Raw genomic sequence first — 13,994 nt, 5'->3', positions numbered from 1 at the left:
GTTTTTTTTTCTCAGTGCAACTAGTCTTACAAATATGAGAATATATACATAACCTGAAATTTACATAAATTACTTGAAGAAGCTTTACAGTAAATAAAAGTACTTTATGCATGATTAGAAGAATTATGATATTTGTATAATTTATTCAATAGCTATAAAGATAAAATTTTGTTCTCTTTACTATCAGGTGTTGCAGACTTTGTCCCAGCAGCTTTGTCAGAAGGAGGTTTATTTTCACTTCCTATCTTTGAGTCTTATTCTAATGTCATTACAAAAGCTTCTCAGTGGTGTGCTCAACAAGTAGGACTTCGGTTTTGCAATGCACAATCTACTGAAATAAAAATGAAAAATGGTTAGTATTCTTATCCAAGCTAATAACAGATGGCATCCCATAAAGCATTTCATATTGTTTTAGATGACTTTTGTAATGTAAAACAGAAGAGTTGAAGTGCATTATATTTATAGCTACAAATGCTGCTTTGAGAAATGTTTCCTTCATATGTAATCTTAAAAATATGGCTTACAAAGAACATTTTTGTTGTTTTCTTAAATTGAACAGGAAGGATATAACATTTTAGTTTATAGTAACATTTGTTTGCCTGGTTAGAAACTGTAAAACCAAAATATTAATGTTTATTAGTAACATTCTTTTTTATGCTTTTATCTAAAATTACCACCCGTAAGGTGACTTACTTTCATTATATTACATGTGATTTGTAAGTCATAAGTTTAGGATTATATGGAAATTTTTGGCATAATATTAATGTCAGTGTATGTATAAATAGAAAATCCTGCATTGAGAAATGAAATTGAGTTGCAAATGAATGTTATTTATTACAGTAATTGCTGTAATAATCCCTGTCCTAATTTTACAGTGTATTCTAAGAAAACCAGATTGTAAGTGCAATTCATTTGTACAGTTGTCAGAATGTTAATATATTTATCTATACTTATGGTTTTAGTATTTTTCATTACAGTTTGTTGACTCCAAGAATGTTACGATATGATTGCCATTATTCTAAAATTATGACAACATGATAAGCATAACTATACTGCACCAGTTTTTGCAGTTATAAAAATTCAAACAGCTAGTATCATGATAAAAAGTTGTCATAAAAGGATTGTTGTTTTAAAATGAAAGACTTAGGAAACCAACACATTTGCTAATAAAACAAAATACAAACTTACTAAGATAGAAAAATTAATCTGTACAGAGAAATAAAATGAAAAAAAATATTTATACAGTTTAATAACATCGACAACAAATTCTTTATCTGTATTGTTGATTACAGATTGATCTGAAAATGTTGTATAGCATATACTTCTGCATATAATTTTCTAAAAAGTATACTAAATTCTGAGATAATTATAAAATATAACAATTCCCTCTTTATTCCTTTCAATACTTGTGGGAAAAAAAAGGAATATTTACTTATTAACCTTTCTAGCTCGAACTTTACAGAAAGTGTTAGGATAGTTAAAGTGCTTTGCTGTTTTTATTTAAGCTGTTGCAAAAAGTTTTTTTATCTTTAGGAGGATATCGAGCAGTTGATACGCAAAGGACCTCTTATACAGAACACTCGGAAAGAAGTACCTTTTATGTGCGCATACTGAGAGTGGCATACACAAAGACTAATGATGGTGTGGAAGTATCTTCACCTCCTCTCCAACTCACTTGTAAGACTTTTATACCTATGCAAATCAGTTCTGGTTTCTTTATGCCCAAGTTTGAAGGTTTGACACAAACCAAGGCTCGAGTGGAGGCTTGGCTGAGGGCTACAGGTAAATAATAACTGTGTGTGGTATAGCTTTGAAAGTTTTTAATACATTATTCAGTCATACTGAAGACTTTTTGTTTTATTAAAAATTTTATCAGCATTTACTCATTAAAATAAAACCTGAGTGTGTTAGTTTTTTTGTTTTAGGTGCAAGAGTGCTGAGTGTAGAAACTGTTGCAATGAGACTGTTTGGTGGTGGTGAAGCTTTTGAGGGTGTTGAGGCATCATTCACATATAACAGAGGGAATAGAAATGAGTATTTCATCTTTGTAATAAGAGTTTATATGGATGGATATTTCCAAGAACCTCCTCCTCACATGCTACCTCCAGTGCCCATCATTGAAGACACTAGTTGTTGCACTCTTTTCTGACTGATTATGGACATGTTTGTTTCAGAATTTGTGTTGAAAATGTGAATTTTTAATTAAATATTCTTACAAAGTTTAACAATAAAAATTCATTTTTACTTAAGTTACTTTTACATGATCTATGATGCTTTTAAACTTAATTTGTTATTAAGTAGTTTCAAGGGTTGTCACCAAATTGCCAGAAAACTAAGAGTTGATTTTTTTTATGATGAATCTTAAAGTGATCTGACCCTAGGGGCTATATTTCATTAATACAAGACAGTAAATATTAATATAGTCTTTATATGCTATTATACATGAAAAATATTAACAGAAGCTTTCTCTACCCATACCAGCCGTTTTTACACACATTTTTCTCTACAAGTGGGTTTTTGCATCATCACAAATGGGTTCTACTGTTTAATAATCTAGCCTTTGGTCTATTATCAGCACCATATATCTTATACTTGGTTGCACAAGTTTTCTCCATTTTTTAAGCCCAACTTAGCCACATGCTATGCCTTCCGTAGTCCCAGTGTGACTAATGGATTTGGAACTTCAATCTGCTGGATCGTCCAGTCTCTTTCACCATGAGTAACATCTTAGTTTTTAAATAACAGTTGGTTTAGATCAACTCTGCTATTAGTGTTTGTGTGTGTGCGTGTGTAAATGTCTACCACCTCTCTGCCCCAAGTTTATTTTTTCACAGATATTTCTCATCATGGATGAATTTTCAGGTAATCTAAGGTATATGAATAGAGGATACATCCTCATTTTGAAGAAGTAATCTAGATTTTCTTGCTGTTCAACAGGCAATAATGTAAGGTCTAGATCTGTTGCAGGAGAATATTCACAATGAGATATTTCATCAGTTTCAAAATGGATTGTTAAATGTACTATCATGTAAACATACATACTTGTGGCTTTTGTTTTTAAAATTAGGCTCTTTCTCTACAGGGTTAATTTCACTCATATAAGCCTCCTGGCTTGCAATTTTTCTTGGGTTTTGAATTTCTTAAATTGTCAATGTCAACCCTCACTTTTTCCTGACATGGTTCTTCTTTTTGATCAATGTCAGTTTAGTATATTGTTTATGGAAAAAGGTCCACTATCTCCTCCATTGTGAGGTTTTCTGATAGATTTATTCTCAGTTTGAACCTCATATGTATGCTTTTCTATTCACTGATACTCTCAGTTACAAGTTTTGGATTCTTTAATACCTTATTCTACAGCTTGGGTGGTAAATGCATTCAGTCCTGCATCTATGCATTTCCAATTTCATCTGTTGTTCATAGCTCTGACTGTTTATATCCTCTATTTTGTGAGCTTTTGCTAGTCCCAGATTGGTTGATTTAACTATTTTCTCTTTTACAGCATCTTCAAGTGAGTTCACCTCTGCATCTTCCTCTCAGGTAATCTTTTTTGAGGCATCCACAGTCTCACATTCTACACCAGGACTTCTTATCTCATTGGGGTTTAATGTCTAAAGTTACCTGGAATGTGCCTCATAAGGAGTTTGTAACCACTTTACCAAATGTATCCACTATATCTTGTTTTTGTCTGGTCTTCATTTGAGTCAAAATTTCTTTTGTTTAGCTCAGACAACTTTTTTAATTACAGTTATTCTAAACATTAAGTGGTTTTGGACTTTCCAGTGCTATTCAGCATTCTTTGAAAATGGCTTTTTCAATTATTTAACTAGGATAATAGTGTGGTATTAACATGCCTTGTATCAACACTTGAGATTTTAGCCTTGTATACTATGTAGCATCCTTTTTTCATGAATATTTTTGTTGCTGCTGGTGTGCGGATGTCACAAGTTGGAGATGTTGGCATGCTTTTAGAACTTGCTATCTCTTCCCTTAAGTCCTGCTACACTCTAAGTTTATTCTTTGTAAGTTTCTGACAGCCAAGTCAGCCTCTCCACAATTTTTTTGCCATCTGTTTTTAACAATGGTGATCAGTTTTAATTTGATCAGTTGTTTTCTCCTATCAGGTCCAAAGGTTATGCACTCACTCTCTTTCCTTACATGGTGATAATCTCGACTCTGTATTCATTGGGATCCTCTGCTTTTCTGGGATTTTTCTCAATTCTTTAAAGATATATATGTAAATATTGTACCATTTTTTTTTTCCAGATATGGAATCTTCAGATTCAGCATATTTATATCTTTTGCTGTCTATTTCATTTTTTCTACTGGGGGACATTTTATTGGCCAGTATTTGGGCTTCTCCCATTGCTTTTCTCTAACATTCTTTCTAATGCTTCCCATAGCTGTTTTTACAACATCTGCTAGATTATAAGAAGGGGGGATACTTTGTCTCTCTACTTTCCAGGATCCTTTACATTTTATTTTCACAGGGTCACACTCTGTAGTGGGTTTTGTCCAGACAAGTGTGGTTTTATCAATACAATTCATTAGTAACAGTCAATTTGACTATTCTTAATACTAGTTGCAACAGGCTTTGTAAAAATGAGATATTCCATAAGACCATATATGCACTAATCTTGTAGTATTAACATATTATCATAGACTGCCACTCCTGGACAATCATCAGTATATATATGTAAAATCGGCTGGTTTGGGCTAAGCCCTCTACATTCCTACACTCAGTTACACAATCCCCTTCAGACATGTGGTCAGCTATTGGTCAGTTACCTCTTTTTTTCTTTATGAACCTGACAATGACCGAAGAAGGTTGAAACGTTGTTCGCTCCTCTACATAAATTTTTTTTCAACCCAAACCAGCCGTTTTTACATATATTTCTCTACTAGTGGGTTTTCTCGTAATCACTGATTATCATGAGTATAGCTAAAGAGGATTCTGTCTGTCTCTGCTGATCATCAGACTGATTATATCAGGTGTTGTTTGCTTCTAAAAGTTTAGGGAATATGGCTCACCTGGAACACTGTTTCTTAGGATTTCACAACATTCATTACCTCCTATATTCTCCTAGATTTTTCAGTCACTAGAATGGTGGACAGAAGCTTTTCCTCCACAGTGTTAGTGTTTTCTCATTCTTAAATAGGAGAGCAAAGTTTGGTGCCCTTCAACCTTGATTCCTGAATCTTTTCCTGAGATGTTGGTAGGAGTAGCATTAGCCTATTCAAAAGCCTACTTGTAATACCAGTTCAGATTTTACACTATGCTATCTGCTTGGGGTGTTCATGGCTCTTCTGTTTTATCAATGTCAGTTTAGAAAATTGCTCATGGAAAGAAGGTTTGTTATCTTCTCATAAACACAAAGTTGTCCCATTCTTGGTCCTTGGTTAAGCACAGTGTTCCATATCTTCTCTGTAATTTCAGAGGTAAGTGAAATGCTTCTTCCCTACTTGAATTGGTAGTGATGATGAATGTTTATAATTAGACCAGATAAATTCTATTAATTTGGTTAAGTTAGGGATCTATCATTTCAAGCCTGGAGTGTTACCTTCAGACTTCTTTAGGTGGAGGAGAAAGTTGCCTTTTCCTGTGTTGTTAATTTTTTCATTGTGATTTCAGTGATTTGAGATGCATCAATATGGCTACAGTTTGGCATCCATTCAAAAGTAAAACTATATATATAGCATTGCAGTCCAATTTCCCTAGCCATCAGCATGAAATATAGGGACCAAGACTGCTTACTTCCAATCCTGATTTGTGGAACCTTGCCTATCTGGTTTGGAGCTTGCCTATAATGATGATTACTTATGTTTATTCAGCCCATGATTAGAAACTAGATTCCAGGTGTGGGATTTTAGCTATATAGTGTCTATAGATAGTAATTGTTTTGGAAGTTAACATTTTCTTAAACTGAAAATTACCAATAATACTTACCTTTGCTGACACTCTCCCACTAAAAGCCAGTTTTAGTGACTGGGATGGTTAAGTCTTGAAAAAGCAATTATCTGAGAGATGTGCTTACGTACAGTACCAGGATAGAGGGGAGCATTGATGTTGGTAGAGAGATTCTCAAGTTAAATATTGCCAGAGGCATTTAAATGGTGTATATAAAAAAAAAAAAAAATGGGTATGTGAGATCAATGCTTAGATGGGCAATGGCAATATCAAGGAATAACTATTGTGTCAGAAGAGATGAGTATTATTGAAAATACATTTTCAGTTTAGGAAAATGTTAATTTTGTATAATAATGATGAAAAAATCTTTCAGTTTTTCAAAACAATTGTGCTCATGATTTTATTCACTGTTTTGCTTCCAATTTCTCAGGAAAGAAACTTTTTTTTTGTATTTTGAATAGCTCAGTGCCATTATGTTTGTAATCAATTTTCAGTTTGTGCTACTGTTGCTGGATAACTTACATCCATTATGTTGTTTTTTAATAACTTTGAAAAACTGAGAGTTGACAACCAGTAAAAGATAAAATGGATACCTAAATTTTTATTTCTAAAAAATTATGCATTCAGTGAAGTTAAATAAAAAAAGTGTGTGTGCTTGTGTTCAGTGATGCCACTTATAGATTTTTTTCTATAGTTTATCTTTTTGCATACCAAAAGAAATTGTTCTCTCTGTTGATCTTGCTTCTGATAGTTTTAAATTCTTAATGCTGAAAAAAAAATTGTCTTTTTTCTTCTTGTCATTCCATAAATTTAGATTTGTTTCATAGTGATAAGAAAATTTTTTTTTTTACTGGTATTCTAACTTCAGAAATTATGCTACTTGAGTTTTGGTTACTTTAAGTATCAGAAAAAATATTTTGATCTTCATAGTTAGGATTTTTTGTCAAGTTTTTATTTCTGTCATCTTTAATAGTTGGCATGTGTCTAATACATATTAGATTTTTAAAAAATTCTTAAAATGAAAAAAAAATGTTTATCTTCTAATAGTTTTCTCATTTTGTCCATCAAAATAGAAATTAGATATGTGAGTTCTTTGTGTATTATTTTTGAAAAATATTGCTAACCCAGATGAATAACATCGAGCCAATTTCTTTCACGTTTTTTTCAACGAAGGCCTTAAATTCAGACCATTGTGTGTATATACTTTAAATAAAATGTTAATTTTCCAAATGTAGATTTATAAGTAATAAACTCCATTGTATTTTATTTTAAGTGTAATTTTTAATATTGTTTTGTTTTACATTTGTGTTACCACTATATATATTATTTTAGTCAAATTTTTCTTTTCATTGGTTTAATCATCTGCTGATAATTTTTCATAGCCATTGTTTAAACCTTGTGTTTTCTTACCTGATTTTCTTTTCTCAGGTGTTTTATTTCAGTCAAAATATCTTGACATAGTTTGTATTTTAACCAACAGACTTGTTTACGGCTTGAAAAAGAGTATTTGCTTTAAGTTGAAATTTGTTTTGAAAGTAAATTTTGTGTGTATTTATTAATTTTTTTTTGTATTCTAGACAAAACAAATATGAGATCAATAAATTGCTCTATGCTAGGTCAGTATTAATTTTATGGAATTGCAGTCCTAAAACTGGGGGCTTAGTTCCCCATAATGGGCAAATGTGATTTTATGTTAATGGAAAATTGATCAATTAATTAACAATGTGTAAATTTTTCTAGGAAATAAATTCCCAATAGGAGTTTAGTTAAAGGACTGAACATATTTCAAACAACTTATTATAGAACAAAAGAGAAATGTTAAATTCAATTTGTAGTTTATCTGTCTCTCTCTCTTTCCACTCTACATAAAAAATTTTCTAAAAGAATTCTCTAGCTGGATCATTCAAATTGCCACAAAGTTTACTTGATCAACACATTAGTGTGGAATTATCCTCTTAAATTTTTAAAGACATTTGCAGTATCCTTCAAAACATCTCTAAGATATAAACTACAATGAATGAACTTAAAGAGATGAGACAAGACTAGTAATTTCACATTTACTGAACTATAAATTGTGGTAAAAGATTTACACTGATTATGAGTGAACATTAATATATGATATTCTCAGGTGCATTGATTTGCATCAAGAGTATTTGGGTAGTATTGCATAGTATAAGAAGAGGTTCAATCAGGAAATGTATTACAAATAAATCTGAATACTCTGGCTTTTACTGAGTTGTCAAATAAAGAGCCTGAGTACAATGGAAATTGCATAAAATAACCTATTCAAAATATAAAAACAATCAAAATGAACACATTTACAAGGTATAGATCCAATAATGTAGTGCTTTTAGGAGAGAACTAATGCATTGTCCTGTCTGTGAAAAATAATAATATTCTTGAAAATACAGGGTGTTCGGAAAGTCACTGTGCACTTATATATTTATTAACAGTCAAAACTGCACAGTAACTTTTACGAATACTCTGTACAATACTGTCCTCAGGGTGTCTGTGCTATGATCTTTCATAAGAGCCATCCAAGTTTTAGTCAACTCAACATGAAAAAATTTGAAGAAATTTTGCCACTACTTTTGATAAGTAGCATGAGTAATTTATGCAAATTTTTAGATAAAAGTATTGCCTCACAAAATTACCTGATGATTCAAATGCAAAGAACAAAAGATTCTTATGGCTGAGATTTTGAACTTTAGTGATAATCCTCAGTTATACAAATTGATCATCCTCTAAGTCCTGCATCTGCTGATACCAGCCATCATAACTTTATAATAAATGCCCTGTGGATGTCCCATCATCTGGTAGATATCTTTTGGTGAAACCGTGCTTGATAATTTGGAAAGCATAGATTGTAATGCCATTTGGGTCCAGTTTATCTCGTGACAAATGAACCATCCTAAATATGTAGTGAAGCAAATGGTAATCACACAGAATAGTGTATACCTTTTATAGAAAACATTTATTAATAGCTTGGAAAGTAAGGAATGCCAATTATTTTAATTCCAGTAATTGATTTTACAATTACAGACTATACTAGCTGCCAGTCTGTCAGTTAATCCAAGCTGCAAGTTTGTTTTTTTGTTTGGGAGGCTATCTTCACTAGTGTTCCTAATTTAGCAGTGAAACACTAGCAGGTGGCAGATAGTCATTGGTGTCAACTGCCAACTTTTTACCAATGAATAGTAGGATTGACCAATATATTATAACACCCCTACAGCTGAAAGGCAAGAACGCTTTGGAGGGATAGGGATTTTAACCCAGCTATGAGTGTCAGAAAGAGTCATCATCAGTTTAATCGTTTTATTTTCATTGGTATTTTACTTCAGTTATTATCATTCTATAGTGCAAAAAATGAAATTTAAGATTACATTTGTGAATCATGCTATTTGAGTTTTTATTTATGTATCAGAGCCATCTTTTGCCTCATTTTTAGGTATTTCCTCATATGAGTGATCTTTTGATGCCAGATAAACATTTTCATCATCATCTTCCTTACCAACATGATGGAGAAACCTTGCTCTCATTACTCTCTATCACATCAGTTTTACAAACTTTTATTTGCACTACATGACTCTTTTGACTTGTTTATCCATGGGCCATTTTGACAGAGTACTAGGTAAGTGTCTATTAAGACAGATCTGAGTTATTTCTGTACCTCTGGTACACACCAATTACATACCTGGTCTCCATGCTAAAACTTTCATTCCTTAACTGTCATATGTTAGTAGTCAAATGCATCAATCAGTACAGAGAATTTAATCATTTTGCATATTGTTGTGGACACTGTCGTAAATCTGCTGTATAGAGTGGATCATACATCATATCAATGGGGTGTTATTTCTTAAACAAACATGAGTATGTTTGATGAATATCAGTTAATCTCTGTTCTTTTCCACAAAAACTAGCATGTAATAACTCAAGTGAGTAGCTCAGTACAACAGTATACGTAACTAAAAGGAAAAGAGCTTAGCTACCTACATGAATGCAAAACACTAACTTGCAGTTCATCTATTAGTAAAATTGTACTATTCTGTTAATTTAATTCAAGTTTATGTATAAGTTTAAAAAAAAACAACTTTATTTTTAGCTCTTGTTCATTATAAACTCTAACCAAGATTTTAAAATTTTCTCTATTTATGGGTTTATTACAACTGCATTGTGCATATCTCTTAATTGTATACATTGTGGATATCAAATTTGCATTCTTTTGTATATGTGTTTTAATGCCATTGTGGTAGAGAACCTATATGATCTAAATAACATTTAGGACGTCTTTACTGATACTACGCACAGAAAAAATTTTAAAATATTAACCAAGCTACTAATGAACAAGAGCTAAGGATAAAATAAAGTGTATTTAATTCATATTAAATTAAATGAACAGAATGGAGCTTGGCTATTTTATCGAAGTTTTTTATGCTAAACATTTCTACCATATGTAGGAAAATATTGGAGACATATTTCTTAAAGAAAGAATAACCATATTCTATGAATGCATGCCACAAAAGTATTGTACATACTAGTACATAACTCGGCAATGAACGTACTCGTTATGTGATTAATAAAGTACTTCTAATTTCCTCAGCGAATGCAAAATTAATAAAAACTATCAGCAACTGTTTGCTTTGAATTTCGTACATGAGGGCTATCTGAGCTAGCCCTTCCTAACTTAGCAGTGTAAGACTAGGGGGAAAGAAGCTAGCCACTACCACCCACCGCCAACTCTTGAGCTACTCTTTCACCAACGAATAGTGGGATTGACCGTCACATTACAATGCCCCCACTGCTGAAAGGGCGAGCATGTTTGGTGTGACGGGGATTCGAACCTGCATCTCTCGGATTACGAGTCGAGTATCTTAACCACCTGGCTATGCTGGGCTAATATAAAAGTAAAAACTAATAGTGGACTATCAGTGATTAAACAAGATAAGTAAGAACAATAGTTGATAACACTTACAAAAATGCATTATCACTGTGCAAGTCAGAATTACAAACCTCATTGACCTATGTAAGTAAACCTATAATTCTCAGCTCAAAAATGTGTTAACATTGTATAAGTTTACAGTAATTAATGACAATACATGTTAGCATTGTTTGAGTCAAACTACAAGCCTCGTCTACAAAATGTTTTAGCGTTGTGTGAGTCAATGGTATGATTTTTAGATAATATTAACACTTTGCAAGTCGAAATTAAGTCTTCAGTGCAATAAAGTAAAGAAAAGATGTAACATTTTTATGAAACAAGGCATTATGTTTTAATGACAGACCTATAACTAGTGCATAAATTATAGCTTGCTCATTCAGATTTTGTTCTTAATGCTATTTATTCAGTTGTAGTCATTTAACAAAAATCTACATTTTAATCCCCTAAAACCTAAATTGTTAATAATATAAAACACTTTATATGTTATAAAATATACATTATATTGTAAATAATATAAAACTTAATTTCCAAGTTATTACATATTTGTATATTTACAAAAAAAAAGCTTCTTAGATATTCATTTAACCATTTTTCCACCAAAAGAAACAAAATCTTAAGTATTAGGTCTTTTCAGTCGAAACAACATGCTATGCAAGATATGGACTAAACATCTATATTAAAATCCCAGTGTTCAGAAAAACCAATCATAATGTGATAGACAAGTCAATAGACTTGTCATTGAAGCTTTGAAGCTTCGACTATTAATACCAGACACAATTTAGTAAGTTGAGGAATACAGTAATGAGTATAATGCACAAGTACTAACAAGAGGAAATTTACAGTTCAATTGAAAAATCTGACTCTAAGACTGATATTCAAACAATGAAATTTTTAACATGCTTTTCAGAATATTTAGTTACAATCAACTTGGTAAATATCTTGGAATAAACTAATGAACTCTTTAAGCATAAATAACAAAAAGTTTCTTAATATCACTTCCAATATTGTTTACTAAATCATGTATACTATATTGATTCAACCATGTTATTCATTGCTAAGAAAAATGGCCATAAGTTACTTGAAGAGAGCTTAAATGGGAAACGTTGGGCAGGTCCATCACCATGGTTGTCATAGTTATTCTGTATGCCTCAGAGACTCTGCTTTACTTTTTTAATGGCTACTGCACTTCTTGACTTTTCAAATCTACTCGGTTTCTAGCTTCAAACATGGGTTTTTATACAAAATCATTCTAGTGCTCTCACAATCTTCTAAATAGTGTACACGACTACCTGCACGTAGGTCTGACACTTAATTGATTGTTTCTCTTTAAATGTTTCATAATTCTCAAAACCATTTGTTCTTTGGCTGCAGATAAAATTGGTACAGTGGCAGCCTTATTACTTATATCCTTACACACATTTTTGATATGGATATTACATAAACGTTCTGACTTATTTTTTTCTTGGCAACTTTGTGGGAGATAATGTAAACATTTCTTGTAACTTTCTCGCTGTTGTAGCAGCAATAGTCTGTAGATAATGATCTAATTTTCAGTCTCTCTAATGAGGCTTTCATAGCCTTTCTCAAACTAAGTAGCATCTTTTGTAGATAATATAAACAACGTTTCTCAACATATTTCTTTACTTGCTCAGTCGTTGTTACATAATAAGTTTTGGGCTTCGTGATTATATATCACTTCTTATTGCATATGTTTGTTCAATATCTGAAAGGCCCGGCATGGCCAGGTGGGTTGAGGCGTTCGACTCATAATCTGAGGGTCGCGGGTTCTAATCCCCATCGCACCAAACATGCTCGCCCATTCAGCCGTGGGGGCATTATTATGTGATGGTCAATCCCACTATTCGTTGGTAAAAAGAGTAGCCCAAGCGTTGGCTGTGAGTGGTGATGACCAGCTGTTTTTCCTCTAGTCTTACACTGCTAAATTAGGGACGGCTAGCACAGTGAGCCCTCGAGTAGCTTTGCGCGAACTTCAAAAACAAACAGTTAATACCTGAAGCATTTCAAATGCCAAGACATGCCACAAATGATTCATTTCTCACTCCTTTAGAAATTTTTATCAAGGATAAAAATTTAATTACCAAAGCTTTCTGTTTCCCCTTTTTCACTTGAACATCAGGTAACATTTACAATATTTTTCCTAATATTCTATATTTTTATCAACTTTTAGCTGAGAAAGAAAATGCTACTTTCACTTCTTTACTCTTTAACTATCATCATAATTAAATATATACTCCCATTTCATTTCTACTAAAAACTTCAATTATATATACTTTGCTCATGATTAGTTCTAACAACAGTTAACACATTCTATAGTATCTAATCACAAATAACAATCATAGTGATCAGTATTCTTCTTTCTTATTATGTCACATACTAATATATATATAGTTACATCATATAATAAACCATAAAAATCATCATTACTATATCATATCTATATTAATATCATTTAAATAATTCATCAAATTGGAAACCATTATATGACAATCATTGTCTTTCTTTATTTCCAGTCACTTTTTCTTCTTTCGATGTTCTTGTCTTTTAAAACTCATTGTAGGAAAAATGAAGCACTGCTTCATCCCCCCCCCAGTGGCTTAGCGGTATGTCTGCGGACTTACAACGCTAAAAACCGGGTTTTGATACCCGTGGTGGGCAGAGCACAGGTAGCCTATTGTGTAGCTTTGTGCTTAATTCAAAACAAATACAACAGTTAAGAATCTATTAACACGTAGGCCTTCCACTTAGAACAATGCTCAAAAAGCTGTGCATGATAACTGCATATTATGGGACTAGCAATGGTCAAATGTCTGTCACAGGACATTTAAAGTTCTTGAGATTTACACACGTTACTTCTCAATCAGGTGATAAGCCTTGTTTTCTCTAGTCCTTTACAGTAAATCTTGTAAATTTGATTCACATCTTGACAAATGTCAATTTCAGGAAGTCATATTATCTTTTTTTCCCATTCTAAGTTATGCAGGTATTTCCTACACCGCTATATGTATAGTCTTCATCTGTTAACATTTTCTTTAGAAAAGTTGCTTTAAAGCCTTAGGTATTATTCCATCTTGTATGTACATTTTTGATTATCATCTCCATTACAATGTACACATCTGCTACTCTGAACCC

General features: G+C 32.2%; 1 protein-coding gene across 2 annotated transcripts in view; it reads left to right on the top strand.

The window, feature by feature from the left end:
* The window catches only part of LOC143222167 (uncharacterized), a 61,004-nt gene that overhangs the window by 28,967 nt on the left and 18,043 nt on the right, over nucleotides 1–13,994 (top strand). Inside the window, exons 5-7 of one of the 2 annotated variants that reach the window (XR_013012045.1) lie at nucleotides 188–352; nucleotides 1,534–1,782; nucleotides 9,354–9,536. Coding sequence is in view for 1 of the 2 variants with exons in the window: in XM_076448238.1 (XP_076304353.1) it covers nucleotides 188–352; nucleotides 1,534–1,782; nucleotides 1,926–2,149 (638 nt within the window). In the remaining variant the exon portion in view is untranslated. Of the gene's footprint in view, nucleotides 1–187; nucleotides 353–1,533; nucleotides 1,783–1,925; nucleotides 7,525–9,353; nucleotides 9,537–13,994 lie in introns of those variants that run through there. The other variant, XM_076448238.1, reaches the window with a different exon arrangement.

Source organism: Tachypleus tridentatus, chromosome 8 (genome assembly GCF_004210375.1).
Source record: "Tachypleus tridentatus isolate NWPU-2018 chromosome 8, ASM421037v1, whole genome shotgun sequence".
Lineage (NCBI taxonomy): Eukaryota > Metazoa > Arthropoda > Merostomata > Xiphosura > Limulidae > Tachypleus > Tachypleus tridentatus.
The sequence above is the reverse complement of the archived record's forward strand: the minus strand, read 5'-3'. Positions and strand labels throughout refer to the sequence as shown.